The following is a 17,963-nucleotide window of genomic DNA, read 5'->3' as shown; positions in this document are numbered from 1 at the left end:
GGGAGGAAGGGGGGAGAAGGAGGGAGGGAGGGAGGGAGAAGGAGGAGGAAGAGGAGGAGGGAGAAGAGGAGGAGGAGGAGGAAGAAGAGGAGGAGGAAGAAGAAGAGGAGGAGGAGTCAGAGTTAGGGAAATAGCTCAGGTGGCAGAGTGCTTATCCTGGGTTTGACCTCAGCAATGCATAAGTCAGAACATATGCCTGTAATCCCAGTTCCATGGAAGTAGAGGCAAGAGAATCAGGATGAAATTCAAAGTCATCCCTTGAAGCCTCAGATACAGGAAAATATCCTTCTCCCCCCGAAAAAAAGAAAGAAAAGAGGAAAGACTTAAAAGGAAGGAGGCATTAAGGGTATCAACTGGCATAGAAGCATCAAGTTAAGATGAAGTCTAAAACCAGTTCATTAGGTTGAGCAATAAGGAAAGCACCCATAACTACAGCACAAACCGTTCATTCCATCAGGTTCTTCTTCAGTAAAGTTGAAAAAGGTAAATGACTGAGGGGTCTTTTCTGAACAGAGGAAACCAGCTTCATCAAGAGTGTTAGCAACTTCAGGGGTTTGAATTTGATTTCCTGGCTCATCTGAGATGCTAATCACTGTGGTATCCAAAATAGCCACATATTCCATAGCAGTAAAAGCATTTACTTTGTAATTTTAAAAAAAATCTGTGGTTAGTTTAGGTCCTGCTATATAGTATGACCTTGAAGCTGATCCCCCAGTTGTTTCTCGTGGAAAGTAAGAGCTGTCTTAAGCTGTTTTCAAATTAAATGAGAAAACCTTGGGGGAGTTCTATGTAAAGAACAGAGCACCGGACAGGGGAAATGGCTGAAGGTAGGTAAAGTGCTTCCTTTGCAAGCGTAAGTACCTGAGTTTGGAACCCACATAAAAATCCAAGTATGACTATATGTTGTTATCCCACTCTGGGGAGGTGGAGACAGGAGGACCGACTCCTGGGATCTGCTGACCAGCCAGTCTGTCTCAAAATCAGAGAGCCTGTCTCAAAAAATAAGGTAGTGAGCAGGTAAGGAGGGCAACCAACATGGATGCACACCCACATCACACACACATGAAGTATAGCTATCAGATACTCTTAAAAACAATTCCAGGTAATCAGAGGGACAGACAGACACAGAAAGACAGACAGGCAGAGAACTGAGCAGGGATCTGGCCACTGAAAAGACTATTTTTTAGACATATCAGATCATTTATTGCCTCTGTAGGTTGACAGCTTTATTAATATTATCAAGGTTTTCTAGCGGATAAACTGATACACCTTTTTTGCTTGTTTGAGACAGGTAACTATGTAGTCCTGGCTGCCCTGTTAGTGAAAAACAGAAAGAGAGAAATGGGGAGTTAGGAATGTCAGATTGTGGATTTTGTTTTGTTTTCTTTGGATGCTGGTTTTTGTTTGTTTTTTGTTTTGTTTTGTTTTGTTTTGTTTTGTTTTTAGTTTTATTTTGGAGGTGGGGAGGAAGTCATGGACTTATAGCTAGAGCTGGCCTTGAACTCTCAATCCTGCTGCCTCTACCTCCAGAATATAGAGATTATAGGCATGTGCTACCACACTCAGCTAAAGTATTTGTAACATTTGGACATATTGTTTGCTACAGTCTGAAACCAGAAAATTCACAGGGCACTGTAACTGGTTCCAGTCAGCATAAGAGTGGGAAGTACCCAGGACAGAATATGGGGAAAGGAAGAGGAAACGTTAGTTATTATCTTGTGGTAGCGAGACAGTGAATACACAGCCCAGAGCATGATGCCCAGCTCCAACACAGATCATTTCTACAGATCACTAAATTCTCCATCTTTTCATTTATATAATGGTAAGGTAAAGGCTTCATACATTCTTAAGTCTTGCAATTATTTTCTAAATGAGATTGGGACCCACAGAGCAAGTTGATAGCAGACACCGTCACATTAACTACTCTTTGTCCCCTTGTGAAGAAAAATTCTGTCTTAGGGTTTTCATTGCTCTAAAGAAACATCATGACCAAGACAACCTTCATAAAGGACAAATTTTAATAAGGGCTGGCTTACAGGTTCTGAGGTTCAGTTCATTATCATCACGGCAGGAAGCATGGCAATGTCCAGGCAGACATGGCACTGGAGGAGCTGAGAGTTCTACATCTTGTTCTGAAGAAACAGGAGAAGACTACTGTCTTCCAGGCAGCAAGGAGGAGGGTCTCAAAGCCCACTCCCACAGTGACACACTTCCTCCAACAAGGCCACACTTATCCCAACAAGGCCACACCTCCTAATAGTGCCATTCCCTGGGCCAAGCATATTCTAACCACCACACCTTCGAAACCTTTTACTGTGTTTTTCTTGTAGAATATATATTGAGGCACAAAAGTGTAATAACTTATCAGGTGTCATCACATCCTGGATTTGGCTTGGTTTTTCTCTTGCAGTACTGGAGATCAAATGCTAAGCTATGTGCGTGCCAGGAAAGCCTTCTATCTACTGGGCTATGCACAGTTCTAAATCTCCATCTCTACATTCCAATCTCTTTTCTCCAAAAGGCATATTCATTGCTGTGCTTTCCAATAACCATTGGCTAGGGACTGTATTAGACCCACGAACCAACCACTCGTTTAGGTCATTTCTCATTTTATAGTTGAGAAAACTAAAAATCAGAAAGGTTGAAATAACTCTACCAATGTGCCACAGCCTATCAGTAGTAGAGCTTAGATTCTGGAAGTTACAAATATCAAAGCAGAGTTGTTATATCAAACCTATCAAAATGAAGGTCACGAGGAAGGAGTCAGTATGAACGTATGTCTGCAGTGGGGTAGATCATAAAAATTTCCTGCATGTATGCCTATTACAGGATTTATTGCAAAAAATACTTCTAGACTGCATTATTTGTGCAAATAAGCCAGTGGCACAAGGACCTAACCTAGCAAGACCTATGTCACCAACAAGCCACACCGTCCTCTGTAACTGTCCCTGTAACCGATGGCCTTTGTTTCAAATCGTTTATGTGAAGCTTTGCTTTTTCTTAAACATTTCTCCTCTGCCACAACCTCCCTAAATGTGCCTATGTCCACTACAGCATATGTAGCCTGAATAGAAAGCCATAAACATACTAGCCTGAAGAAAAATCCTTTGGCACCTGGAGAGATGGCTCAGTGGGTAAAGAGTTTGCTGTGCAAGTATAACAACCTAAGTCTGGCTCCCTACGACCCCGCCCCGTGTGTGGTGGGAATGAGAGTGTTCCCACAGGCTCAGGTCTTGAATACTTGTTGATAGAACTGTTTGGGAAGGATTAGGAGGTATGGTTTATTGAAGGACTGGACTTATTAGAATGTGGGGACATATTGCCACTGGGAGTAAGCTTTGGGGTTTCAAAAGCCCAAGCCATTCCTAGTTAGTTCTCTTTGCCTCATGGTTGTGTCTTAAGATGTGAGCTCCCAGCCACTGTTCCAGCACCGTGCCCGCCTGCCCCCATGCTCCTTAGTGTTGAACTCTAACTTTCTAAAATTGTGAGCCCCAAATGAAACAAATTTTTAATAAGTTACCTTGGTCACAATGTTTTGTCACAGCAACAGGAAAATAACTAAGATACCATATAAAAGCTGGCACAGTACTGCGTCTCTGCAATCCTAACACGCAGAGTAAGATGGGATACAGAGGAGACTCCCTGGAGTGTACAAGTCAGCAAATCTGTCAGACACAGTGCAGTGGCAACAGAGAGAACCTGCTTCAAAGAAGTGAAAGGCAAGGGCTGGTGACACCTGACATTGTCCTCTGACCTCCAGACATATACTGTGGCATGCAAGAACAAAATTAAATAAATTAAGAAATAGGCCTGAAGAGATGTTAATAGAGCAGTCAAGAGTGCTTGCTATTCTTACAGAATACAGGAGCTTGGTTCCCTGGAGCCATGTTAAGTGCCTCATAACTACTTTTAACTCCAGCTCCAGGGGATCCAGTGTCCTCTGATCTTACTTCAGCACCTGCAGACATGTAGCATACATACAAAGAAACACATACATATACAGATAAATAAAAATAAATCCTTTGAAAAAGTAAAAGCAAGTCCTTCACTCAGAGCTTCATGTTGACACTCTAGATCCCTTTTCTGCTCAGAACACACACCAGACCTCTGGGTGACACTTGGATGCTTATACCATCAGAATATTTTAAGAAGAAAAAGGGCTCAGGAGATGGCTCAATGCTTAAGAGCACTGCTCATGCAGAAGACCAGGGTTCAGTTCCCAGCTCCCATATGGTAACTCACAACCTTCTGTAACCCCAGATCTAGGTATCTAACGCCAGAAGAGAGACTCCGAGGGCGGCAGGCACACATGCAGTACATATACATACATGGAGGCAAAACATTCATGCTCATAAAAAATAAAAATACTTTTTTTTAAGGAAAAGAAAGAGAAATATATATAAATTTTAGCTACATTCTAAAATTGTACCAACAAACCTTTTCCTTAAGCTTCTAGGGAAAAAAGTCCTATCACTACCCACTGCCAAAGTGAACCTAGGAAAAAGGTGTGCAAGTTTGCTGCACTATCTGTTGTAGGCAGCTTGGGCTGCCAAATTAAATAATGCTGTAAGTTAAGTGAACTTCAAAACATACATTTACTTCTCAGATCTGGAGGTTAGCAAGTCTCTGTGTCATTGCAGTTCAGGATGCCACAACGAGTGCCCAAGAGGGTTCTTCTGGCTTACATGGCTATCTTCTTGCTGTATCCTCACGTAGCAGAGTGAACTCTGGTATCTCTTCTCATATGAACACTAATTCCATCACGAAGGTCCGACCCTCATGACCCTCATCTAACCATTCTATTGGAAGTTAGGCCTTCAACATACACATTTTTGGAGGAACACAAATATTCAACCCATAACACAATCTATAGGTAAACAACTCAAAGTATATGGCATGTTGTATTCTCCAGTCACTTTCTTAAGATATTCAACTATGTAGCAAGAACAGTACCTCCAAGAAAATGCTGAGCTCGTTGTTAGGCACAAAGCAAAGCCCTTTTCAGAAAGAGGGAGAGGAAAGTGCCGTCAACTGACTAGAAGACAGGTTAAGAGTTGTACAGTATTTCCAATCTTAAGCTTCAGAGAGAATTTTTTTTCCCTCTCTCATAATTCACCTCCTCTAAAATAGGCAACACCACAATGGACTTGCCTTCCTCTACCTTTTTGTTTGCTTGTTTTAAGACAGGATGTCTCTCTGTAGCCCTGGTTGTCCTGGAGCCCACCATGTAGAGCAGGCTGTACTCACAGAGATCCACCTGCCTCCGACTTCTTCTACTTTTGCTCCCATGAACCCCCATCCCCATCACTGAACTACAGGTCACTGGCCATTTCTAGAGTCTCAGAGAAAAGGTGCCTTATTAAGGAAAGATTAAAAAAAGATTTTAGCATATGTGTGCTGATTGGGGTTGACTTTGTGCACTGTGTATTCAGACGCTGATTTCTATGCCCAGACATCTGGTTGTAGTCCAGACAATGGCACAGTCAAGCATCTCTGGTCTCAACGTTTTGTAAAAATGATTTTCTATCACCTCTGTTTGGTTAATACAGTGCTGACTCAGCCACTAGCTGGGAAGTAGAAGAGAATAGGGCAGGACTTCTGATCCCAATCGAAGGGTCCTAAAGACAGAGGGGGAGAGAGATGAAGAGGCAGAGAGACCATGTAGATGGACCAGGAGGAGTCACCATGAGGTTGAGATCAGTCAGCAGTCATGAGGACACACATGGACTAGATGGAGCCAGGGCAAGATCAGATGGGAAGTAACAGGGCATTCTGCTGGGTAGTAGCATCCCAGTCATGTTAGAATAGCTAAGCATAGTGCCAGCAGCTTAATAAAAATACCAAGTCTCTGTGTCAATTATTCAGGAGCTAAAATGGGTTAGAGCAAGTGAAGAAATGCCCTGCAGTTATTTGGGAGCAACAGGGGTGTAAGAACCCCCCCTAGAATTATTATTACAGAGAAGAAGGAAATACAACTGGAAAAAAAAAATGCCTCCCCAAATTGGCCTGTAGATGAGCTTGGGGACGTTGTTCTTAATTAGAGAGGGCTCAGCCCATTGTGGGTAATGCTAACCTCCTTCCCCCAATTGGAGCATCCTATGTTGTATAAGAAACAGGCTGAACAAGCCATGGGAAACAAGCCAATAAGCAGCAGCCCTCCATGGCTTCTGCTTTGGTTCCTGCCTTAAATTCCTGCCCTGACTTCCCTCAGTGATAGATTGTGGCCTGAGAGTTTAAACCCTTTCCCCCCCAAGCTGTTCTTGATCATGATGTTTTATCACATCTTTATCTTTATCACTTATCTTTAGCTCTATAAAATTAGCACATCTGTCAGACAGACCAACTTGCTTATTACACATACTATAAACTCATAAAATTTGAGTTCAAGTCTTTCTGTACCCTTTAGAAGCTATAACTACCAGATAAATCACATGGCCAAAGTTAAACTATCACAGTTTCTTTATCTGCAAAGAAGAGTTTTATGAAACTTAACATTAATAGTAAATAATTTATGCATTGCCTTGCATGTACTTGCCAAACAGCAATTAAAAACTTTGGCATTGTCATTACTATCATCAGTAATAAATATTTAATGTACTATATTACATTAAATATACAACATGTCTCACTTCAATCCTTCATTTACACCCTTATACAAGGAAAGATAACTTGAAAATCTGTTTCCTTTACAAACTACATAAGCTGGATACAGCATGACAAGCATCTTATTCTTAGACAAAGGAGAAATTTAAAAAAGAAAATGAAATCCTTAGGGATAAAAAAAAATGAAGAAGGGAAGAAAAACAAACGGGAAGTCTAAATAATGAGCTGATGTCAGGCTGCTCTGGTAAGGTGTGGGTCCTGGCTATCAAAGAAACTGATTTTTGCCAGGGGGTAATGGCACACACTTTTAACCCCAGCACTCAACAGGCAGAGGCAAGTGGATTGTGGGGCAAATGGACAGAAGACCTGGTAAGGTTTAAGCAGTTCAAAAACCCTGGGGATTCTCATAATTGAGAATTGCAGGCATTGAAACCAGATCCTGGCCAGGGTCTACTGGTCCTGAAACACTTAACCATGACACTTCACTGAGAGGACCATGACAACCAGTCACGCAGCATAAAAACCTAGAGTTCTCCATGCTTATGAGGTATCTAACTTCCCTTCCTGGGCATCCCTTCCTGATATTTAATCCCTGATTCACCCTGAATAAAACGTACACATGCATATCCGCCATAAAAATAAAGCAGTTTGGAGATTAAAAAGTAAAGCAAGGACCCTCTCCTTCATCAAGGGTTGCTGTGGGGTAGGGGTGGAGAAGGTGGGGAGTGGGGTGGGAGGGTAAGACCTTTGTTGTAAAGAATACCTAGACCTCCTGAAGAAGGCCTCTCTTCCAATCCCTCCATTGGACACTCACTAGGAGACAAACTGGATTCCACCCTGTCTTAGGCTCAGCCATCCCCTCCTGTCTGGGGTGTAGGGGAAGCACAGACTCTTAGACCCCTGTTCCCAACTCCCTTGGTCCCCAGCAGAATCTGGGTACACAGGAGGTTGAGAACCATAGCACCCGTCCCAGCCCCCGCTGTGTCTCACCCAGGGAAACAGGCTGGGATCTCTATCACAGATTGCATTCTGCTTCTCTGAGTGACGTGCTGGTAGTGTTCCTGCATCCCAGCAGCAAGGAAGACACACAGCCTGACAGTGGATCTCTGAGTCCAAGGCCAGCCTGCCCTACAGAGCTTCAAGATAGCCAGGACTACACAGAGAAACCCTGTCTTGAAAAACCTAAACAAACGAACAAACGAACAAACAAACAATAAAAGAAACTGCTTTTTATAGGCACTAAGGTTAGTAAATAAGGATACTGAAGGGCTCTAGCAGGCCTGAGTATGGCAAACATGGGAAAGCCAGGCTCTGTCCTTTCCCTTTCCCTCTCCTTGCTAAAACCCATCAGAATATATTCCAAAGCTAGTCTTCAAGTCTATTCACTTATTTGGCCATTTATTCCTTCTGAGGCTGACTATAAACGTCCAGCTATCAAAGTATTGAAGTTCAGCAATCAACCTGCCCCCCCCCCCTTGGCTTCCCTAATTAACCCGACCAACTAAAATGAAACATCTTCTCCTAACACTGAGTTTTCCCTTTTCCCTTATAAACTGCCATTTGACTATGACCCACGCCTGTCTCCTCTTTATCCAAAGGCAGTCAGTCCTTTGTCTCTCTGGGGTAAACATCCCTCCCCTGCCCCTACTCCCTTGTCCCTTTTCTCCCTTCTCCCTCATCTCCTATCTCTTATCTTTGTCTCTTAAGGAAAATTAATTTCCTTTGTGCTGAGAACTTGGTTTGGGTGGGCCCCGTGGGACTCTGGTCCTTTCAGATATGTATGGGCCCTCAAGAGGGTTGAACCCCAAATTTCCCTTCACAGAGCTGGGACCCACTCTGGCATGGTGAGACATATCTGTAATCCTGGTACTCGGGAGGCAGAAGTAGAATTCAGAATTCAACGTTAACCCTGGGCTACATAGTCAGTTAAAGGGCAGATGGAGCTACATGGTGCCCAGTCTCACCATATGAAAAGTAAAAACAAAAAAGCTGGAACCTTAAGAGTCTTATTGTTGGTCCAGGTAAAGTAAATGAATAAAACAAAAAGTACTATGATATAACAGGAAAATGAAGGCAGGCAGGATTGGCTCATGCCTTTGATCCCAGTGTTTGGAAGGCAGAGACAAATGGAATCTCTGTGAGTTTGAGGCCAGCCTGGTTTACAGAGTTCCAGAATAGCCAGGGCTACACAGTGAGACCCTGTCTCAAAACACCAACAAAAAAACCCAAAACACAGGAAAATTACTTTAAAAAGAAAGACTATGATTTTGAAAATTTAGTCTAGATAAAATGTATATGGCTGACTGTATATGGCTTGTGTGTTATTTAAGCTACCTGCAGGGTTCTAAACTCTCCAGCAGAGAAATTAAAATTTCAGGATAATAATATTTACTGATCAGTAGACACACAAAAAAATTCTTCTCTCCCTGTAAAGTATAAATTATATAATTTAATTCTTACAATCATCCTATTAAATATCAATAATGTTTACAAAGCAAATTCCGTTTAGGGAACTTAAGCAATTATCTAAAGTCGTCCAGATAGTCACTGACAGAGCTTAATTTTTAACTTGGCTGTTCATTCAATTCAAATTCTACCCCGAGCCCACCAAAGACAAAGTTTGCCACGTTTTCCAAAATACCACATTGCCTGATCTTTGTAGTGCAAATCAACAAGTGTAACTGTTTCCTTCCCTCTCAAGCTTTGCTGTTCCTAAGAATGAAGCTGGCCAGAAAGGCAGCATGCCAAAACAGCTTAGTTGCCTCTGGCAAAGAACTTACTTTCCTGGGAACACCCTGAACTGCGAAGGGAAAAAGCAACAAGTGACCTGAGCTAGAGCTAGGTCTGTCCCATGTGTCTTGGCTACTGGAAATAATTTTATTAAAATAAACATACAATAGAGCTCAAACAAAATATTTTACTATGAAGATTAATAAGAGCAAGAGAGTTGTCGTAATAAACACAACAGGTGAGGCTGAAAGTTAGAGATTACTGCTACAACCCTATCAAACTGAACTCCCAATATAATTCTCAGTATTATTTGGATGTATATTATTGAGACCTGTTTTATTACCTTAAAAACATAAACAGCTGAGGCTGAGTGTGTAGCTCAAGTAAATATTTGTCTAGTATGTGCAAGGCTCTGGGTTTAATCCTTACCACAACAAAACCAATGGAGAGATAGCTAAGCAGTTAGGAACACTGACTTAACTGGGCATGGGGATGCGTACCTTTCATTTGAAGTAGGGAGAATCTCTGAGTTCAAGACCATCCTGGTCTACACAGAGAGTTTCAGAACAGCCAGAGAGCTATACCATGAGATCCTATCTCTAAAAATACAACAACAAAACGCTGCTGGATGTGGTAGAGCACACTTTTAATTATAGCACTCAGGACACAGAAGCAGGCACATCTCTGAGTTTAACAATTTTGATAGCCAGGAATATGCAGAGAGACCCTGTTTCAAAAAGAAGGGGGGGGGAATAAATAGGGAAGGAGAAGGAGGAGGAGAAAGAAAAGGGAAATGGAGGGGAGGGGGAAGGAAGGGAAGGAGAGGGAAGAGGAGGGAAGGGAAGGAGAGGGAAGAGGAGGGAAGGGAAGGAGAGGGAAGAGGAGGGAAGGGAAGGAGAAGGGGAGGGGAGGGGAGGGGAGGGGAGGGAACCAACTTCAGACAACAGGCTCTCTGCTCTTTGAGATACCTTCACTCACTTAAGGAAGAATTTAAACAGAACTGACATCGTTCACAGCTTCCATTCTGCCCAAGTGGCTCAATGTAGAACAAAGCTCTCCCATTCTTCTAAATCCACTCCTACCACCAACATTTTCAACTATTTTCCTCTTCAACACTTCTTTTCTATGGTCAAGAACTGGCTTTTTTGTGTGTGTGATGGTGAATTGAACACAGCACTTTCTCACATTAGGTCTGATTCTACCAGTGAGCCATAGCCTCCAAACCTGCCGGGTTAATACCTTGTAACAATGTGTATTTTCATCATATTACCTTATCTTGATTTCTATTTAATATCTTTGAAGGCTTATGATGTGTAAAATATAAGCTAGATACTTTCAGATACACTTTTTCCACTCAGTTCTATTGCTATTCATCCTAGCTGCTGTTGCTTTTAAGGAAGAGCAACTATTTTCAGGCACTTACTTTATGTCAGGTATTATATGCTGGCCTCAAACTCAGGGAAATCCTCCTGTCTAAGTCTCCCAAGTGCCAGAATGGTAGGTGTGAGCTACCATGCTCCACTTCCATCACTACTGGACCTTAGATACATCTTTTACAGCTTCTCAGCCTTTGCTAGGGCTTTGGAACCCTGTAGTAAACAGCAAAGTCACTCAGCAAACTAGATCCACTCGTGAAAGAGGGGATGAGAATGGGTAATGGGAGTAAGAAACAATTAAAATTCACTAAATAAATGCAAAAATATACCAAAGAACAATTGACAAGCAATAATAATCCGTTCTTACACCACTCACCAGTGTAGGCCATGTTCTTAGGGTTGCCATAAGGAGCCCCAGGCTGCACGGGGCTGTAAACAGGGTTCATTGTGGAAGCCTGAGGATCCTACAGAAAACAAAGACCACAGCATTGATTAGTAATTACTCGTTCCCTGTGACATCATCTTCTCTTCTATCTCTTCTAAAGTCTTCAGTTATGCTCAAAGGGAAGCACCATAGTATAGGAACAAAAGGACTAAACAGGGTCTATTCTTTCCCCACTTGACAGATGAAGAATGAAAGAGCAGAGAAGTGATATAACTTGTCTAACGTCAACACAGCCATTTTAGGCTCCGTTTAATATTAGTACTAGTATTCAACAGAGAGTTCTGACATTAATGTGGCCCTGGACAAGTCACTTTGTCTCTTTGAACTTTAATGTCATAATGTTAATGGATTAGTTGACCTCTGAGGTCCTTTCTATTTCTAATGATGCTAACTCACAAGTTGGAAAATGATACACTGCTACAGTTCACCAAGAGAGCCTGGGTGTCCAGTGGTGAGCACCGAGCCTGCTGGAAGGAAGAAACAGCAAGTGCCTGGCCCACCCCTTATGCCTGAAGAAGATAAGATAAAAGCTACTAACAGCTGTAAAGAAAAGGGGAGGGATTTTCTTCCATTATGTGGGTCCCAGGGATAGAAAAGGTTGTCAAACTTAGCAACAAGCATCTCTAGCTACTGAGTCATCTTGATGCTCCCTGAAGAGGAAATTTGATGTCCTTGAATATCTTAAGCAAAAAGAGAAACATAGCCAAGACTTCTTAACAAATTTATTCAAGGGAAAGAAATAAACTTGGAAATTTGTGTGCAATAACTATCACCTACACAAGTGCTCTGTTAATTATCTTAATGAAGGACAGTTCCCATTCTGATTAATGGAAAACCTGCCATTAAGCTCTATTAGCCAGACAATTTGTCCCATCTTGTTTAGAGAGCCCTATCTTACACATGAGCCGACACATGTTTGAATACGTGTCTCCAGATATATTACTTACACTCCATAAAATCAAACAATTCTCTCCTAACTAGGTTTACATGATAGATGGGCAATTTTTTAGGTCATTAACTTTTGTTGCACCTCAGGATAGGGAACAAGTTCAATGCTGAAGGCAGGCAGTGAACATCTGGCTTGATGACAACGGCTCTGTGATTAATTAAGTCTGTTTTGGGTTCTGGAATGAAAGGTGGAGAATTGATGGGTTCCCAAGGACAGGATGCTAGGACTCTCAGAGCAGGCAGACAGGAAATGCCATTGCTCATTTCAGAAGCTAGAACTTCTATAAATCTGCCCAATGCAAAGTCCTGGCAAGCAAAGCTAGGATTAATGGGGTCATTACACTCATCTACAAAATGAAGCTACAACCTTGAGAATATATCAAATAAGGTATGTGTATTCTCAGCTCAATTTAGGAGAAAAAAAAAAAAAGCATTTCACAACCAGGCTGAGAATTAAACTCTGATGTTGATGTTAAACTTCCTAACTGTGAAGTGATATGCAGATACAAGCAATGACTGTGCTACTGTGCAGATAACACAGGTGACTTCGAGAATACTTTCCCTAACTTGGGTCTTCTTCTCCTTAACCAGCTCTCTGCCTAGTAAGTCAGTGTTAAGTAAAACCGTTAAGATGCTGTCATGACTTGAAAGTAGTATCCACTTAAAAGCATGTGTAGGAAATCAATGGCCTCTGTAACAGTAAGAGGTGGAGTGTTAAGACACCATGAGGGATCCACTCTCATGAACTGATTAATGCTGTTATACTAGGAGAGGGGTGCTTATAAAAGGATGAAGGAGGTCTCCCGTGCTTTCTCTCTACCCTCTTGTTTTGTCCTTCTGTTCTTCTACCACAGAATGGCACAGCAAGAAGGCCTTGCCAAACACCTGCACCTCATTACTGAACTTCCCGACTCCAGACCAGTGAGCACATAAATTCTTTCTTGTTATGAATCACCCAATCTGTGGCACGGTTATAGCAGCATGAAACAGACTAAAACATGTGCTGGACAGCACAACTGGCCCTATAGACATCTGCACACTCGCCTACTGAGAACACACCCTGTGCTGCTGATTGGACAAAATGTGAAACATTTTTTTAGTCAAAGAAACTCATCAGCTGTGAAACAGGTCTCCTGCTGCTCCAAATTGAGAGCCCCAGACAGGCACAGAGACCATGACATGGACATAAGAACGTCAATTCAACCCCAACCAGTAAATGACAGCAAAGAGATCGGCCAGGGTCTAATATCTGGAATAAACCAGGTATGGTGATGCGAAGCTATAATCCTAACACTGGGAAGCTAAGGGAGAACTGCTGTGAGTTCAAGGCTGGGCAGGGCTACACAGTAAGATTCTGTCTCAAAAGTAAACAAACAATTAAAATAAGACCATGATAGTCACTTCTGGGGGAACTGCTAAGAGCAGAGTTCCCAGCTTCCAAGGGATTATCCTTTTGTAAGAGAATCTGTAACTGGTCATGATGTCACATAGACATCACCTAAATCCACAAGCTCAGTGTCGGGCAGATTCAGGTTCAAGTTCTGCAATTACCACACAACAACTGAAAGCTGCAGGCAAGTGTCCTAACCACTTTCAGTTTCCTTCAATCTCAAAACGAAAAATAATACTATATAAAAGAGGTTGGTTTTTTTTTCCAAAAAATAATGAGTTTATTAAGGTAGAATTTACACATAGTAAAATTCACTCTTTTAAGGAATATAGTTCTGAGCTCTTAAAAAAATCCCACTTAATTATACAAATAACTTGGGCTGGAGAAATGGCTCATCCGTTAAGAGCAGTGACTGCTCTTCCAGAGGTCCTGAGTTCAAATCCCAGCAACCACATGGTGTCTCACAACCATCTGTAAAGAGATCTGATGCCCTCTTCTGGTGTGTCTGAAGATAGCTACAGTGTACTCATATACATAAAATAAACAAATAATTCTCTGTGTAGCCCTGGCTGTCCTGGAACTCACTCTGTAGACCAGGCTGATCTTGAACTCAGAAATTCGCCAGCCTCTGCCTCCCAAGTGCTGGGATTAAAGGCGTTCGCCACCACGCCCTGCTCAACAAATAATTCTTTAAAAAAAAAATTATACAAGCCGTGAGTTCCAGGACAGCCAGGCTACACAGAGAAACCCTGTCTCAAAAACCAAAAAATAAAAAAATAAAAAATAAATACAAATAACTGCAGTACTAAAATCAACATACAAAGATTTCCATCACTTCCAACTATATCTTTTTTGGCCAGTCCCCTGCCTTTGTCCTAGCTCCTAAAAATAACTAATCTACTTTTGTTATTTTAAGAATTTAATTTATAGATTTGGTATTATATATACAGTTCTTTGTTAAATAGCTAAGTGACATCATCAGCATCATTATTATTTTAGATGAGATTAAAAGGAACTACTGGGAGAAAACATAATAAACATACAAATTATTGGAGCTATACATTTTTTGAATCTTCATCTTTATCTAAATGACAGAGTCTAAAGTAGTGCTATCCAATAAAATGTTTCATACTGATAGAAATATTTTAAACATTTATTTATTTATTTATTTATTTATTTATTTATTACATGTAGTATGTGTGCCTGAATGAATTTATATGGACCATGTAGGTGTAGGTACTCACAGAAGTCAGTCAGAAGGCATAGAATCCCCTGGAACTGGAACTACAATGGTGAGCTGCCTGATGTGGGTACTGGGAACTAAACCCAGGCCCTCTGAAAAAGCAGTAAGTGCTCATCTGCTAAGCCATCTCTCCAGCCCTAGTGTATCAGCCAGGGATGTACTAAAAGGTAGAACACTTATTTGCCTAGCACACAAAGCTTTAGATTTGAGTTTATGTGTCCCATATCCCTCCCCAAACCCCGCTCTAAGGGAGGGAGGGAGGGACTAAACAAGGAGGGATCTTATTTCTGTATTGGCTATTAAGCTCCTCAGACATGCAGATAAAGCACTTTATTTTATGTATGTGAGTGCTCTATCTGCATATACATTTGCATGCCAGAAGAGGTATCAGATACCAGTACAGATGTCTTTGAGCCACCATGAGGTTGCTGGGAATTGAACTCAGGACTTCTGGGACGAGGTCTTAACCAGAGTCATCTCTCTAGCCCCAGAAGTTTTAGTTTTATTCAATAGTTACATGTTGCCATCTGTTCAGAACAGTATTTATTCAGAAAATGTATTTGTATGTATACATTTTACAAAAGTAACATTCAGCCATACTTGAAAGGTTCTTTATACATCTAAGTATTTCCCCTATATCATCTGTATCATTTTATAAACAACAGGTAAAAGAATTCAAGTGTTTGAAGTAACTACATTTAGCTAAATGAACAATCTCCACTTTACAAATGAAAAGGGGCAAATGAACCATGCAAGAATAAAGCAAACAGAAGCAAACAGAAGGAAGAGTTTAGAATAACACCCAAAAGAACCAAAGACTGAAAAGCTAAAAATATAAATCCCTTAGAAGCATAGGGAAGAAGATGGAGGAGTCACCTTCATAACTTTGGATTGGCAATAACTTCCCATATAAGTTACTGAAAGCACAAAATAAACAAACAAGCCAAAGAAAATAAATTGGATTTAAGTAAACAATTTATTATTATTATTATTATCTTCATCATCAACATAACCATTATCATCATCATTATTGTTATTAAAGAGGAACTACCAGCCAGTCATCATCATCATCATCATCATCATTATTAAAGAGGAACAGTCAGTGTAGTGGCAAAGCCCTGTAATCTCAGTAACTCAAAAAATTTAGGGAAGAAGATCTATAGTTCCAGGCTAGATTGGGCTACATATATAATATGACTCTGTATTCCAAACAACATAAAAGCTAAGTTTACTGGTGCAGGACTATACTCTCAGGTACTTGGGAGGCTGAGGCGGAAGGATCACAAGCCATTCTGGACACGGAGCAGTTCAAGGCCAGCTCTGTAAACTTAATGAAAGACTCTGTCTCAGAAAATAAAAAAGAGGGCTGGGATATATAGCTCAGTGGAGAATACTTGCCTGCCTTGCTTGATACTCAAGGTTTAATCTCTGTACCACAAACAAAACAAGAGCAACATTAGGAAAAGCAAAGTGACAAGTTACAGAATGAAAGAATATTTTCAAACTATATACTTGCCTTTTTTCTTTGAAATAGGGCCTCATGTATCCCAGCTTGGCTAGACCCAAGAGCCTGTGTAGATGATTTGAATTTCTGATCCTCCTGCCTCTACAGCCCAAATTTTAGAATAACAGCTGTGCATCAACACACCTGGTTTTAAAATTACAGGTCTAATACAGGATTTGCATTTAGAATGTGTAAAAAATTTATACAGCTCAATGGTATAAGAACAACCTAATTTTTAAATGTATTTATTTTATGTGTAGTAATGTTTTAGCTGAATGTGTGTATGTGCACCACCTGCATGCCTGGTACCTGCAGAAGTTAGAAGACATCAGATCTCCTGGAACTGGAGTTAGGGGTGTTGTAAACCATCAGTGTGGGTGCTGGGGATGGAACATTCCTGGGTCCTATGCAAGAGCAACATAGTGCTCCAACTACTCAGATCTCTCTCTAGCCTAAGACAACCTACACTTTCAAGTGAGTGGGAAATCTAGCTCTGCTAAGATTTACAAATGGCACATAAACACGGAAATATGCACATCAAAATCATACTGAGAGGTCATATCAAACAGCCTGGCTGTACTAAACAAAGAAAGATAGGGTGAGAATATAACTCAGTTGGTGGAATGCCTAGCATATGGGAAGCCTGGGCACTGTATACACTGGGTATGTGTTATTCAATAGCATCTTCCAAACTAAAAGGGAAGAACAGAAAGGTTCATGGGACTAAGGAGGTAAAGCTGAAACTTGTAAACTTCACAAGAGTTAAAGAAGGAGACGAGGAGGAGAATGACTAGCCAGGCTGCAGAAAGGCATCTCTTTGAGTTTCCTGCAAGTTGTGCAAAGAATTCCAGGGACACAGCTTTCCTGAGTTGTCACTGGTGTGGGCTGTTTTACTTTTTAGTGATAAAACTGTCTTTGACTCTCGCGGCTGTCAGTATCCCCCTCACCTATACTACCATATAAGTAGTATTGGTTAAATTCTAGGACATCCAGGGCTACACAGAGAAATCCTGTCAGGGTGGGGTTGGGGGTGGGGCAGGGTCTAAATAATAAAAAGGAGATGAAATGTAACTCACTGCCAGTATTCATCTAACACATGCCCGTCCTGGGGTGAATACTATGAAACAATAAACTCAGTGATTTACCAACTTCAATTCTGGTATAATCGCTAATTTGGTCTGTCATGAGTTCCTCATTTGCGGTGAGTAGATATGTGTGTCATTTCTCTCCACAAGAAGTTTGTCCTATGAGTGTCATGGCAGGTCTGGCCTTTGTACATCAAAATTCAAACCATCACCTTCCTCGAATACCCAGGACATGCAGATGGAATGCTTCCTCGTTTTTATACTTCCTCGTTTTTTTATTTGAGTTCTCTGCCAAATGTCACCTTATCAGGAATGTCATCTTCAACTACCACATCTGTAATAGCGTCTCCAGTACTTCTGTCCTCTCAGCTTGCTTCACTCTCCCTGATGACACCTATCTTTATTAATATTTTGCCTCTATAACAGGTTACCCGCGACTGAACCATTTATACTGAACGGAAGTTTCTCACTGTTCTTGAAACAGTAGGGTACAAAACTCTACGGTACAAAGCTCATCTTGGGCTGAACAAGCACTGAGGAGTATTATGTGAGAGAGAACACAGTGCTGAAGACTTTCCTCCAGAAAAAGCTGGGCTTTAGTGCCAGGCAGTGGTGGTGCACGCTTTTAATCCCAGCACT

The 17,963-nt window shown here is 41.3% G+C and overlaps 1 protein-coding gene across 2 annotated transcripts in view; it reads right to left on the bottom strand.

The window, feature by feature from the left end:
- Fam168a (family with sequence similarity 168 member A) overlaps positions 1 to 17,963 on the bottom strand; it is a 132,323-nt gene that overhangs the window by 42,402 nt on the left and 71,958 nt on the right. For both annotated transcript variants that reach the window (XM_021166786.1, XM_021166787.2), the window contains exon 2: positions 11,086 to 11,173. In XM_021166786.1, the coding sequence (XP_021022445.1) occupies positions 11,086 to 11,155 (70 nt within the window). In that variant the 5' untranslated portion in view covers positions 11,156 to 11,173. The remainder of the gene's footprint in view (positions 1 to 11,085; positions 11,174 to 17,963) is intronic.

The sequence above is a fragment of the Mus caroli genome, chromosome 7 (assembly GCF_900094665.2).
Source record: "Mus caroli chromosome 7, CAROLI_EIJ_v1.1, whole genome shotgun sequence".
NCBI lineage: Eukaryota > Metazoa > Chordata > Mammalia > Rodentia > Muridae > Mus > Mus caroli.
Note: the sequence above shows the minus strand (reverse complement) of the source record. Positions and strands in the feature narration are given on the sequence as shown.